The 14,044-nt window shown below is 38.6% G+C and overlaps 1 protein-coding gene across 1 annotated transcript in view; it reads right to left on the reverse strand.

The window, feature by feature from the left end:
* The window catches only part of CUBN (cubilin), a 266,027-nt gene that overhangs the window by 228,955 nt on the left and 23,028 nt on the right, over positions 1–14,044 (reverse strand). Inside the window, exons 14-17 of the mRNA XM_019933506.3 lie at positions 12,992–13,226; positions 8,798–8,979; positions 6,783–6,945; positions 5,539–5,726 (exon numbers count right to left, since the gene is read on the reverse strand). Of these exons, the coding sequence (XP_019789065.2) occupies positions 5,539–5,726; positions 6,783–6,945; positions 8,798–8,979; positions 12,992–13,226 (768 nt within the window). The remainder of the gene's footprint in view (positions 1–5,538; positions 5,727–6,782; positions 6,946–8,797; positions 8,980–12,991; positions 13,227–14,044) is intronic.

Consider the following 14,044-nt stretch of genomic DNA (forward strand, 5'->3'; position numbering starts at 1 on the left):
CCCTCTCCTCCCCCTTCCCTTACTAGTCTCTCTTCTGTGCTCCCTTTCGACTTCCCCAGTTTTGGTGGGGAGGGACAGATGATGTGGGATGGGTCGAGGAGATCTGGTGGGGCGAACAATTCTGTTCATTTCCTTCCATATCCTATTTCAAGCCCTGGCCTTAGTATCACATAAGCTTCTGAAATTATTATTCAGCCTAGTGCTCACATTCTCTGGGATTAAAAATTGAACTTTCATTACTACCTTATGTGTCCTTCACTCAGAGTTCTGACGGCTTAAATCACTTATGAAATATTAATGAGAGGGGCTGCTTTTTATTCTGGAAAGATAGTTCTGTCACATTCATTGAACTATTCTCTACAGTTTAAAAGCTCTCTTAGACAAAAACAGAGGGATGAACAGTTGATCTATTCTTCCTATACTTATTCTTTTGTTACCAGCCACATCACATCACCCATGGGTGACAAATCTTTTTAGAAGTAGAAACTTTGAGAGAGCTGTATAAATCCAAGAATTAATACATAAATGTGTGTTTCTTGTTTTAAAAAAAAGAAAAAGAAAGATATGCTACACTGAGTATGGGTAATACCACAGTTATTATCACACCCACCAGAAGGCCAGCATCAGCCCCAGGACCCCCCCAGGCCATGTGGCCAACCATTCCAGGACCCAGTCCTGCCTACCAGCAGGGTCATCACCGGCCCTGAGACACCCCCCCCAGACCATGCAACCAGCCATGCCAGGTCCTAGCCCCACCCACCAGTGGGCCCAGCACCCGCCCCAGGATGCCCCAGGCCATGTGACCAGCCACACTGGGGCTTAGCAGTGGGCCACCAGTGGGCTGGCAGTATCTCAAGAGGCAGGCCTCACAGCCAACAGGATCAGGAGCCAGTCCCACCTGTCAGTGTGCCCACAGCAGTTGGCTCTGTCACAACAGAAGGGGCCACTCAGCCCACATGGGGGCACCCACAGAGCATAAAGCTCTGGTGACCAGAGGCGAGTACGCAGCAGGGCCCCGTAGGACGTCTTCTACATAAGGCTGCTTCTCCAAGACTGGGAAATGTAACCGACCTACCTAATACAGAAAAATAAACACAGAGAATTAGGCAAAATGAGGAGACAGAGGAATGTGCTCCAAAGGAAGGAATAAGACAAATCCTCAGAAAAAGAACTAAATGCAGTGCAGACGAGCAATCTACCTGATAAAGGGTTCAGGGTAATGATCTTAAAAATATTCAATGAACTCTGAAAAAGAATGATGAACACAGTGAGAAGTTTAACAGAGAGTTAGAAAATACAGAGAAGATACCAAAAAGAGCTGAAGAATACAATAACTGAAATAAAAGATACACTCAAAGGAATCAATGAATTAGCAAACTTGGAAATCAGCCAAGCTGAACAGAAAAAAGAAAAAAGAATTTTTAAGAATGGGATAGTTTAAGTGACCTCTGGGACAACATCAAGTGTACTAACATTCACATTAAAGGGGTCCCAGAAGGAAAAGAGAGAGAGAAAGGGGCAGAGAACTTATTTAAAGAAATAATATCTGAAATATTCCCTAAACCAGGAAAGGAAACAGATATCCAGGTCCAGGAAGCACAGAGAGTATCACACAAGATGAAACCAAAGAGGTATAAACCAAGACATACTGTAATTAAAACAGAAAAAAAAATAAAGAGAGAATATTGAAAGCAGCAAGAAAAAAGCAACTAGTTATATACATAGGAACTCCCATGAGACTATAAGCTGACTTTTCAGCAGAAATTTTTCAAGCCAGAAGGAAGAGTAACAATACCTTCAAAGTGATGAAAGGAAAATACATACAACCAAGAATACTCTATCTGGCAAGACTATTATTCAGATTTGAAGGAGAGATAGAGTTTTACAACCAAGCAAAAGCTAAAAGTGTTCAGCACCACTAAACCAGCTTTATAAGAAATGTTAAAGGGTGTTCCATGTAAATGGAAATGAAAAGAAATCTAGGGTAGCAATACTTAGATAAGACAAAATAGACTTTAAAACAAAGCCTGTAACAAGAGACAAAGAAGGGCATTACACGATAAAGGAATCAACCTGACAAGAAGATATAACAATTACAAGTATATATGCACCCAAAATAGGCACACCTAATACATAAAGCAAATATTAGCAAACATAAAGGGAGAAGTTGACAGTAACAATAAAAGTAGGGGACTTTAACACCCACTTATGTCAAAGGACAGATTATCCAGATAAAAGATCAATAAGAAAACATTGGCCTTGAATGACACATTAGACCAGATAGATTATATAAAACATTCCACCCAAAAGCTGCAGATACACATTTTTCCAAGTGTACATGGAACATTCTCTAGGATAGATCACGTGCTAGGCCACAAAAAAAGTCTCAATAAATTGAATAAGATTGAAATCATATCAAGTAACTTTTCTGACCACAAGAGTATGAGATTAGAAATCAACTACAGGGGAAAAAAAAAACACCTTGCAAAAAGAAATACAAACATCCACATCTTTGAGGCTAAAAAATATGCTACTAAGCAACCAATGGGTCACTAAACAAATCAAGAGGAAATAAGGAAATACCTGGAGACAAATGAAAACGGAAACACAATGATCCAAAATGTAGGACACAAAGCAAAAGCAGTTCTATGAGAGAAGTTAATAGCGATCCAAGCTTACCTCAGGAAATAAGAAAAATTTCAAATAAACAATCTAACTTTACACCTAAGGGAACTAGAAAAAGAAGAACAAACAAATCCCAAAGTTAGTAGAAGGAAGATATAAGTCATAAAGATCAGGACGTAAATAAATGAAATTAAGACTAAAAAGAATAGATCTCTTGGGGCTTCCCTGGTGGCGCAGTGGTTGAGAGTCCGCCTGCCAATGCAGGGGACACGGGTTCGTGCCCCGGTCCGGGAAGATCCCACATGCCATGGAGTGGCTAGGCCCGTGAGCCATGGCCGCTGAGCCTGCACGTCCGGAACCTGTGCTCCGCAACGGGAGAGTCCACAACAGTGAGAGGCCCGCGTACCACACACACACACAAAAAAATAGGTCTCCTGAAGACAATATTAGCAAACCAAATTCAACAATACATTAAAAGGATCATACACCATGATCAATTGGGATTTATCCCAGGGTTGCAATGATGGTCCAATATTTGCAAAGTAATTGATGTGATATACCACATTAACAAATTTAAGAATAAAAACTATATGATCATCTCAATAGATGCAGAAAAGGTTTTAACAAAATTCAACACCCATTTATGATAAAACTTTCAACAAAGTGGCTATAGAGGGAATATTCCTCAACATAATAAAAGTCATATATGACAAACCTACAGTCAACATCATACTCAACAGTTAAAAGCTGAGGTCATTTCCTCTAAGATCAGAAGTGAGACAAGGATGCTCACTCTCTCCACTTTTATGCCACCTAATATTGGAAGTCCTAGCCACAGCAATCAGATAAGAAAAAGAAATAAAAGGAATCCAAATTGGAAAGGAAGCAGTAAAACTGCTACTGTTTGCAGATGACATGATACTACATATAGAAAATACTAAAGACACCACCAAAAAACTCTAGAACTAATAACTGAATTCAGTAAAATTGCAGGACACAAATTAATATACAGAGATCAGTTGCATTTCTATACACTAACAATGAACTATCAGAAAGAGAAATTAAGGAAACAATCCCATTTACAATTGCATCAAGAAGAATAAAATACCTAGGAATAAATCTAACTAAAGAAGTAAAAGACATACTCCAAAAACTATAAGATATTGATGAAAGAAACTGAAGATGACAAAAACAAATGGAAAGATATCTGTGCTCATGAATTGGAAGAATTAGTATTGTTAAGATGACCATACTACCCAAGACAATCTACAGATTCAATACAATCCTTATCAAAATACCAATGGCATTTTTTTACAGAATTAAAACAAATAATTCTAAAATTTGTATGGAAACACAAAAGACTATGAATAGCCAAAATAATCTTGAAAGAACAAATCTAGGTGTATCACACTCCATGGATTCAAATTATACTACAAAGCTATAGCAATCAAAATAGTATGGTACTGGCACAAAAACAGACAAGGGAGTCCAGAAATAAAGCCATACTTATATTGGCCAACTAATCTATGACAAAGGAGGCAAGACAATGGAGAAAAGACAGTGTCTTCAATAAGTGGTGCTGGAAAAACTGGCCAGCTACATGTAAAACAATGAAATTATAACACTCCCTAACATCATACACAAAAATAGACTCAAAATCCTGGTGCACAGTAAGTACTCTCTAAGTGTGAGCTATTTTTATTATTCTCAAAGTAGAAAAACAGATGTTGGAAATTTAGTTTTTATTTATATAAAAATATCTAAAATTGCTTCATAATGAAAAACTTTAATGTACCTTATGAGGGACTTTAGAAAACATAAACTGAATGAATATACACATTTACTTTATCATCTGAGTTTAAAACTTCTGGATTAAAAAAATATATTATTGTGGTACCATGGTCAATGCACTGCTCCATTATTGAGCTAGGTTCAGACCTTATGCTAAAATTCTATGCTTCCTCTCTCTACATGTGAAGGAGAGAAGAGGGTAAGAGGTTACATGGGTTTTTCCTGGAAAAATGAACTGGTCTAACTTAACATGAGCAAACAAAATTGTCAATGCCTCCCTGAGTTTATACAAAATGATTGCACCCAACAAAAAGTATTTTGTTTCTCTTGCTCAACACTTTAATTTGTGGCTTGACCAATAGTTAAACAAATGAAATACCAGGGGAGGCAGATAAAAACTGCCTTTTTGTCTCAGATATTCTTCTTATTACAACCATTACACACATTTAAATTAAAGTTTTCTGCGGGAGAGCAAGCAGAACTGATGAAGGGAAAAAATCCCTAAACTCTAAAACAAGGGTTATTCAATGCTTTAACTGAACTCCCTGCCACTGACTAGCTAGCTCACCCCGGGCAAATCCTTTTACTTCTCTGGGGTGAGGTCCCTCACATATATAACTGTCCTGGACAATCTCTGAAATCTGTATCCTATTAGTAAATGCTATTAGTCTTACTCATTTGTATTCACCTTAGTTATTAGGGCCTATTATTGGGACTCAGTTTAATAGCTTGTAATTTAGCATTATTATGAGCTTCTAGCCTCAGCTTTCATTTTTGTCCTCTGTTACTCTATTACCAATCTCCTGTTTCACCATCTGTAGATCTATTTTTGGCAAGTTCTTTCATATTCTCTAGGACAGGTGTTCTCAGACTCTAGCCTGCATCAGAATCAGCGGGGTTGGAGGAGGAGAGGACCTGTTAAAATACAGATTGCTGAGCCTGTGCCCTAGAGGTTCTGATGCGGTAGGTCTGGGAGAGGACCCAGAACTACACTACCCGCATCCAGGTCATCCAGGAGATCTGGATGCTGCAGACCCAGCAATCATGTGAAGACCTCTGCTCTACAGAATATGAAAAATGTTGATAAACATCATCTGAGGGCCACTAAGTAGCAAAAGTTACCTCAATGTAACTCTGAGAACAGCCACTCTGGCCTTCCAGCTCCACGTGGGTGAAGTTGACTTGGACTTGCTCTCCCAGCGGCTGCCTTATGGTATAGATGCACTGTCTGTTGTGTGTGAAAGGTCCGGACAAGTCAGCAGAGAGGAGACCCTCTGGGTCTGTGTAGTTCCCTCCACACTGCAGATCCACTGAAGAGAACACAGAAGCGAAGGGAAAGGTCACGTGGATGGCCGTTCCTCCAGCTCCCAGGCAATGAGATACAATTTTTAAAAACTATACACACACACCCCATCACACACCCACTCTATTCACCCTCTACGGGCTTATGCCTTTCGTTACAAGAGTTTTCAGCTTGACACGTATTTGTGGGACGTCCACGTAGTGCCTAAGGAAATAGCTGTAGAAATGTGTGATCTAACTACCAATCTGACATCCTTTTCGACAAATTGCTTGTTAAATGCATTTATGCTCTCCTTCATTCCAAAGAGATCTGAGGCAGTTTATAAAATACATGTAACAGAATAAAATATATGACTAGAAAAATGAATCAGATTAAAGGAATAATGAATACAGAATAGCAAGACGCAGTCAGGGGAAATTTGCTATGCAGAGAGAACAGGTGTGACTACACAAATTACAGAAGGTCAGCTGCAGATTCACCCTGAAGCCGAAATAAATGGAGAAAGAAGACTAGTGAAAAGATGTTATTGTTATTTTTCCTGATATTGAGACTTAAAAAGTGTTTTTCCTGTGAATTCTCATCAGGGCACAATGATGTATGTTGAGAACAAAATCCGCTACAGCCCTAAAATAAAAGTCACAGAGCATTTCATTGTTTTTTGTTCGTTTGTTGGTTTATTTTAAGGTGTCAGTGCAAGTGAAAGGCATGATAGCTATAAAATCTGACACATCTCAAGATAGATTGCGTTTCTCTCCTATCTCTCCCAACAAAACACAGAATAACCCCTAGGGAACTGATGTCTGAATTATTTAATTTTAGGGACCTGACACATATCTACCATAATGTGGACCCCAGAATTTAGGGACCAAGGGATATTATAGCATTAATAATAGAACTCTGGGAAGAAAAAGAAAAAAATTTGGAACAATGAGAGAAATATTTATAAATACACATTATCAGTGTAAGTCAGTCATCTGCAGCCTCACATTAAAGTACAAGGCAACTATAAGCATAGCACTGTCCTTCATATTTATATTAAGCTCCCAGTTACCAAGTTACTTACAAGGTGATGTTAAGTAGGTGATATGAAACCCTTGGTCATTAATCTGGTTGTCGGAATGGAAATGAATCCTGGCAAAGGGACCTGTAGTCTGGAGTGGTGGGACAGACAGAGTGGTGCAGAATTTCCCAAGAACCGGGTCCTGATGCAAAGGACCATCTCGAATCTAAAACAAGAGAAGGGATCATTAAGTTCAAAGTGGTCAGATTTTAACAAACCCAGTCGTTTTGTACAGTAACGTCAGAAAACCCATCTTTACAAGTGACGACTCTGGGAGGCTCTCCTGTCACCTATGCATCTATCACATGCTTGGGGTTCAGGAAAGGGTAATCTCCTCCCACCCATCGCTGATGCCTTCCGTTCTCTCTGAATTTTAACTCTGAGGCTGGGTGTACACTTTGAATTTTTCTCAGTATTTCCTTTCCTAGGTTTCCCCTGCCCCAGATGTTTGTTTTGGAATGATACATTCCTAATGATCTAGATGAAGAAATGGATATATGCAAAGAAAACAGAAAAGGAATGACAGCAATGTCACTGATGCACAGCTTGGTCTAAATACTCAGGAGGATCAGAAGTGGAAAAGGAAGTAAAGTTAGATTAGATACAACAAGAAAACAGTTTTATGAACTTAAAAAGCGAAACTTTGATAGTAATTAAGTACTGCAATAATGACGATGTGACCTTAGAAAACCATTTTAATTGTTGGGTTTTAATCTCTTAAATAATTGTGCCAACGACTCTATGATTCTATTGTAACTGCAAATTCTGTACTGCATAGAACACCAAGGTACCAATGAACTAATAATATTTTAATATGGCCAATCTGTCCACTCAAGTTAATGGTTCTATTGGGAGCAAAGTTATAGGGCAGCATGACTTTATTCCTGTAATTTAACTAGCTCCTTGAAATATTCTTGAGAGATGAGAGGCATTTCAGTATTATTGGAATGATTGGTTCTTTCCATTATACATATCCAGGAATTAATATGTAGGAATGAAAAAAATGCCTCTAATTTTAATTTGATAGAATATACTGAAATTAATTTCAAGAAAATTCACTTTAATGTGAGCATTTAAAGGATTATCTTCCTGATATTTTCCAGAGAGGAAGATTTTCCAGTCATTCCCAAAGGTTTCAAATCCATTACACGTGTTAAATTACTAACGACTTTAACTTGTGAAGATTTCTGTTTGACAGCAATACCCTTCCATCCTTTATGAATAATTCCATAGCACTCCATTCTCCTCTAATAGACTTGGGAGCACATATTGTCTTTTATCACTACCGCAAGGGGTAGTGAGATTTATGATGATAAACAAGACAGGAACAACATACGAACTCCATCTTCTCAATGATATTTTCAGTCTGCAAATGGAGAGCAGCATCTTTGATAGACCTACATGCTTATGGCATTTGAATATAACAGTCTTTTTTCCTCCTCCACATTTTAATCTTTTACTAATGATAAACTGGGGGGGCAGAGGGTGACGCCTCTCTTTCCAGTGACGAGTATCAATACATCCCGTGAGCCACACCCTTTAGCAATCCATTTCAACACAATTGCTATTAAGTTGTCTTTCTTCATGGAACACTACAGGCAACTTGTGAAACACCTTGTCAGTTTACAACAGACAACTGAAGATCTGAGTCTGCTTTGGAGAAGACAGCCATTCCTGGGTGCTGATTTCGTAAATTCTGCTGTTCCCATGGTAGGAGACTGGGCTTCCAGGAAATGACAGGGGAAGGCAGGGCAGTCTGCTTCCCAGATTTAAATGGAACCCACAAGAAGCAACAAGCTGGAACAGTTAAGAATAGGGAGTTAGCGGATATCCCCGGCAGTCCAGTGGTTAGAGCTCCGCGCTTTCACTGCTGAGGGAATAGGGAGTTGGCATCCTGCCTCTTGAAGAATACATCTAACTACTGCTAATAAACTGTGGTCATCCAAGGGCAGCACCAATCATAGTTCCTGGAGTTCTAATCACATCATGATAAATTTTATCTAAATACAATTGTTTACCTCCAGATAATCTTTGCTGCAATCATCACGGTGCTCCAGGCTCAAGGTCCCAAAGGTAAATGTTATCAGGAGACCAGGACTAGTTATCACTTTCCAGACACAATCTCTTCCTGGGGGATACTTCCCAGGATATCCGGGAGACTTAATAGAACCATAAGTTCCGGTCAGTATACCTCCACACTCTGAAATAAGAGGAAAAAATAACTTTACATGGGCATACAAGTTATAATTCACATAGAATTATCACAGCCTTTACTGTAAGAAGAAAAGCTGTGTTTAAATAACTATGTGCAGTTTTGGACACGCACATAAGTTAAGCAAGACTTTCTACTTTCCAGTTTGATAAAGTTATAAATCCAGGAGTACCGACTGATAAATAAATGAATCACCCATGCGTGGGGCTCCGTGCTTATTAGCCATCTCATGGTGACATGGCTCAACAGGCAGTGTTGAACTGTCTGAAAGATGAATAATGGATGACAGATTTATTTTTTCGCTTTGAAGGAGATTAATTTCTGTACATTAACTCTTTTTTTTTATATTGAAGTATAGCTGATTTACAATGTTGTGTTAGTTTCAGGTAGACAGCAAAGTGATTCAGAATATATGAATATATATTCTCTTTCAGATTCCTTTCCATTGTAAGTTATTACAAGATACTGCGTATAGTTCCCTGTGCTCTACAGTAAATCCTTGTTTATCGGTTTTATGTTCAGTGGTGTGTACCTGTTAATCCGAAACTCCTAATTTATCCCTCCCCTACCCCGTTGTACATTAACTCTTAAGAAGTTCTGGAACTTCTATCAGCCACTATGCCTTTCAACAAACCAGATAATTTTATACATTAGAAGAGTTAAGTGTGACGTAATGTTCATTTGAGAAGGTTTCTTAACACTGTGATATAGTTATACCGTTCATTTTATAAATGAAGAAATTCAAATGTCTATGGGTGGTTGAGCCACTTTCCCAGGAATGGGGTGAGGGGAGGATAGGGCCAGGCTTTCTGACACCCACTGCACCACCACCCGCCAGCCCCCTGAAGTTGCATATCATCTGGGGCGGCTACTGTATGCTACTGTAAAATAGGAAAACAGAAATCTAGATATAAAAGACTGCAGTAAATATACATTAGAAAAAAAATAAAATGAAGTGACATTTTAGATGTGCAGGTTATGATATTTACATAGCTATGCAGGTTATTTAAAAGAAGTGTTGCTACCAAGGCGAAAAGTAAAACAAATTTAGCTACATGAGTCTCACTATTCCTAATGAGAAAACATCTCAGCTGCTCAGAGGAAGAAAAGGGTTTTAAAACTTAGTACTTAAAAAAATTATCATATGGGTCAAAAAATTAAAATACCACAAGCAAAGTAAAGTGTTAACGGCAAACTGGGAAAAATGTAGTATATAATACAAAGAGTTAATATCTCTAAAATACGAAGAGCTTCTAAAAAGAAGAGATATAAACAAAGAGTTCACTGCAAAGTGAAAAGTACCTCCTGATGTAATTATTTTTGCAAAAACAAAACAAAACAAAACTGAATATGATCAAACTCTGTGTGCATTTCTCAAATTGCAGTGCAGGGCAGCGGGGCCCAAACAAGAGTAGCAATACTCTTGCTGGGTGAAAGAAACAGAACTCAGAATTTGGGGCTACTAAAGTGGCTGGGATTTTGGAGCAGGGTATTATAGAGAAATCAGCTGCATGAAAATAGCACCCAAAAAAATTTACACAAGTGTCCTTGGGTCCTTAGCTGAATGCTAAGCTGTGCACACACAGGGGAAGACTGCAGACTAACAGAAACTAGGAGACAAAGCCAAAACCTTTGTGTGTAATTTGAGTCCCAGGAGAGGAGGGAGGAAGAAATGACAGAAGCAGAGAAGAAAACCACATGATCATCTCAAAAGACTTAGAAAAAGTATTTAATGTTTCAACATCCATTCATAATAAAAATTCTCGGCAAGCTAGGAATAAAAGGTGTGATGGTTTAAAAATGTTCATAAATTCTTCGGCACTTTTCCCATTGAGAGATGGGATCTACGTCTCTTCCTCTTGAATCTGGGTTGGCTTGTGACTGCTTCAACAAATTTTTTTCTTTTTGTTTTTTGGCTGCACTGCACAGCTTGCGGGATCTTAGGTCCCCGACCAGGAATTGAAACAACGCCCCCAGCAGTGAAAGCGTGGACTCTTAGCCACTGGACCGCCAGGTAATTCCCGTGACTGCTTCAACCAATTAAAAATACGGCAGAAATAACACAATATGACCGCTAAGGATAGGTCAATAAAAGCTATGCAGCCCCTGCCTGGTTCTGTTGTAATGCTTGCTCTGAGAGAAGCCAATTGCCGTGAAAGAAGTTGCACTACTCTAAGGCCACCATAGGAGAGGGGCTCCACGCAGGCACTCAAGTCAGCAGCCTGGCTGACTTCTCACCCAGAGGCCACCTCAGCTGTTAGCCCTGTGAGTGAGTCATCTTGGGTTTCCAGCCTCACTGAGCCTTTAGATGACTACAGTCCCAGCCAATATCTCATTGTAACTCCTTAAGAGATCAAGTGATAATTGTCGTGCTGGGACCCTTCCAAATTCCTGGTCCACAAAATCAGAAACATAAGAAAATGATGAATGCTCTACAACACTAAATTTGTGGGTAATTTGTTATCCAGCAATAATAATTCAGAGTGAACTTCCTTAATGTCATAAAAGTTCTTTACAAAAACTCCGGCTAAAACATTATATTTAAAGGTGAAATATTGAACATTTCCCCATGAGGTTGGGAACAAGACAATGATACCCACTCTATCACTTTTATTCAGCATTATATGAGATGTCCTAGCCAAGAAGATAAATTAGTCAAGGAAGAGGAATAACAGTTAACAAAGATTGGCAAGGAAGTTGGAAAACAGATAACATATGCGCAGGTAACATCACTGTGTATGTAGAGAATTCTAAAAGACTCTACCAAAGAAAATGATTAGAATTGACGAATGAATTTAGCAATGAGGCTGGATTCAAAACAAAATATTTTAAAATATTTATACATAGAATACTTCTATATATTAACAAAAAATGAAAAATAAAATTTTAGAAAAATAATATCACTGAACATAGCATAAAACATCAAATAGCTAGAGAAAATATTAATAAAAGCAGAGGAATGCTTAAGCACTGAGATCTATAAACCATTGCTAACTTAGAAGAGAACTAAGTAAATACAGACAGTCTATGTTTATGGATTGTCAGAGTCAACATTTGTAAGAGGTCATTTCTTCCCCAATTGATTATAGATTCAATACAATGCCAACAAAATCCCAGTAGATTGTTGGGGGAAGTTAACAGGTTGATTCTAAAATTTATATGGAAATGTAAAGGATCTAGCTTATTTTAAAAGAACAAAGTTAGAGGTTTTACACTACCAGATTTCAAGTGTCGGTACGAAGCCAATGTGGCACAGGATAGATAAATAAGCCAACAGAAAAGATGAGAAATTCCAGAAATAGAGCCACGGATTTACTGATGGGCGAACCGGAGGTTCAGTGTGTGGTTCTCTCTATTTTTTTATATGCTTAAAAAATTCATACTAAAAAAGTTTAAAAAAGAGTACCCAAACCCAAATAACAACAGAAGGAACAAATCATCATGTGACATTAAGATAAAAAATACTAAGTGAAGGAGGAGACAATGTCCCCAACGCCCCACAGTATGTACTAGCAGGGGCTATAAAGATGCTGTTCAGTAGTTTCACAGGGGATGCTTAAAGACGCATGTTTTTTAAACTCTTTCAATTCATCTGAATTGTATTATCTCTGAACACAAAATGAAAGTCCAGTTCAGTTTAGATTTACTTGATTTTAAAATAATTATAAAGATCATATATCATTAGATCTCAAAACAGCTAACATGGGCTTCCCTGGTGGCACAGTGCTTGAGAGTCCGCCTGCCGATGCAGGGGACACGGGTTCGTGCCCTGGTCTGGGAAGGTCCCACATGCCGCGGAGCGGCTGGGCCTGTGAGCCATGGCCGCTGAGCCTGCGCATCTGGAGCCTGTGCTCCGCAACGGGAGAGGCCACAACAGTGAGAGGCCCGCGTACCGGAAAAAAAACAAACAAACAGTTAACGTATCCAAAAATCTAATACTGATCAAGAAAATTTAATAACCTCAAGAATTTGCTTTATTTCTCTCCATGTTTACACTTACCTGGTGGCTGTGTTTCCCATCTTACTGTAAAGCCTCTCTCATTTCTTAAATGTTCAGAATAGAAATGAAAATAGAGGGCGTTGTCACTACTGAGGAGTTCGTGATGGGGGATGGAGCCACAGAACCTTCCAAGCTGAAATGCCGCAGAGGAATCCCCATCATGAATCTGAAGAAACTCGTGTGGACAATTGTTCCCTGATTCTAATCGGAAAAGAGTGAAAGTGATCCGCAGCACCTAAAAATATAAAGGTCACAGGAGACTATTTTTCATTTCTATGTTAGTTCTAAGGTGTTTCTCCTGCTAGTTGGAAGCATTTATATAGAGTCCCTTTCAAGAGCTGGATCTATAATTTCCTAAGTATTCACAAATACATATGACAATTCTATATATTAAAATGACTTGTGTTAAAAATTGCTTAGACCTAACTTGAGCTAATGTCAAAAATATTAATGAAACAGATTTTTAACGGCTTTACTGAGGTATAACTGATATAGAAAGAACTGCACATATTTAATGTGTACAGTTTGAGAAGTCTAGACATATGTAAACACCTGTGACACCATCACCACAGTCAATGTGATAGACATAACCAACACCTTCCAGTTTCCTTCTCTCTCTCTCTCTCTCTCTCTCTCTCTCTCTCTCTCTCTCTCTCTCTCGGTGGTAAGAACACAACATGAGATCTATCCTCTTACATCTTGAAGTGCACAATGCTGTATTGTTACCTCGAGGCACTATGTTGTACAGCAGATCTCTAAAACTTATTCACTTACTGTAACTGAAACTTTATACCTGTTGAGTTGTTATTCAATGGGTTAATGAAATAGATTTCAGTAAACTGTCAACTTCATTAAACAAAGGCACTCCAAATGTATAGCTAACAGTGCTTCCAAATCAGTAAAATATAACATTTAAACATCTACCTTGAATTAAATTTAACTGACTAATAACCTGTAGCGTGTAGCATACCCACAGTTCATCAGTGACCCCCAGAGATGCTGATTCCTCAGGGGTCTCTGAACCTCTCAACTGATGCCCAGCCTGGATGGACG

The sequence above is a fragment of the Tursiops truncatus genome, chromosome 2 (genome assembly GCF_011762595.2).
Source record: "Tursiops truncatus isolate mTurTru1 chromosome 2, mTurTru1.mat.Y, whole genome shotgun sequence".
Taxonomy (NCBI): Eukaryota; Metazoa; Chordata; class Mammalia; order Artiodactyla; family Delphinidae; genus Tursiops; species Tursiops truncatus.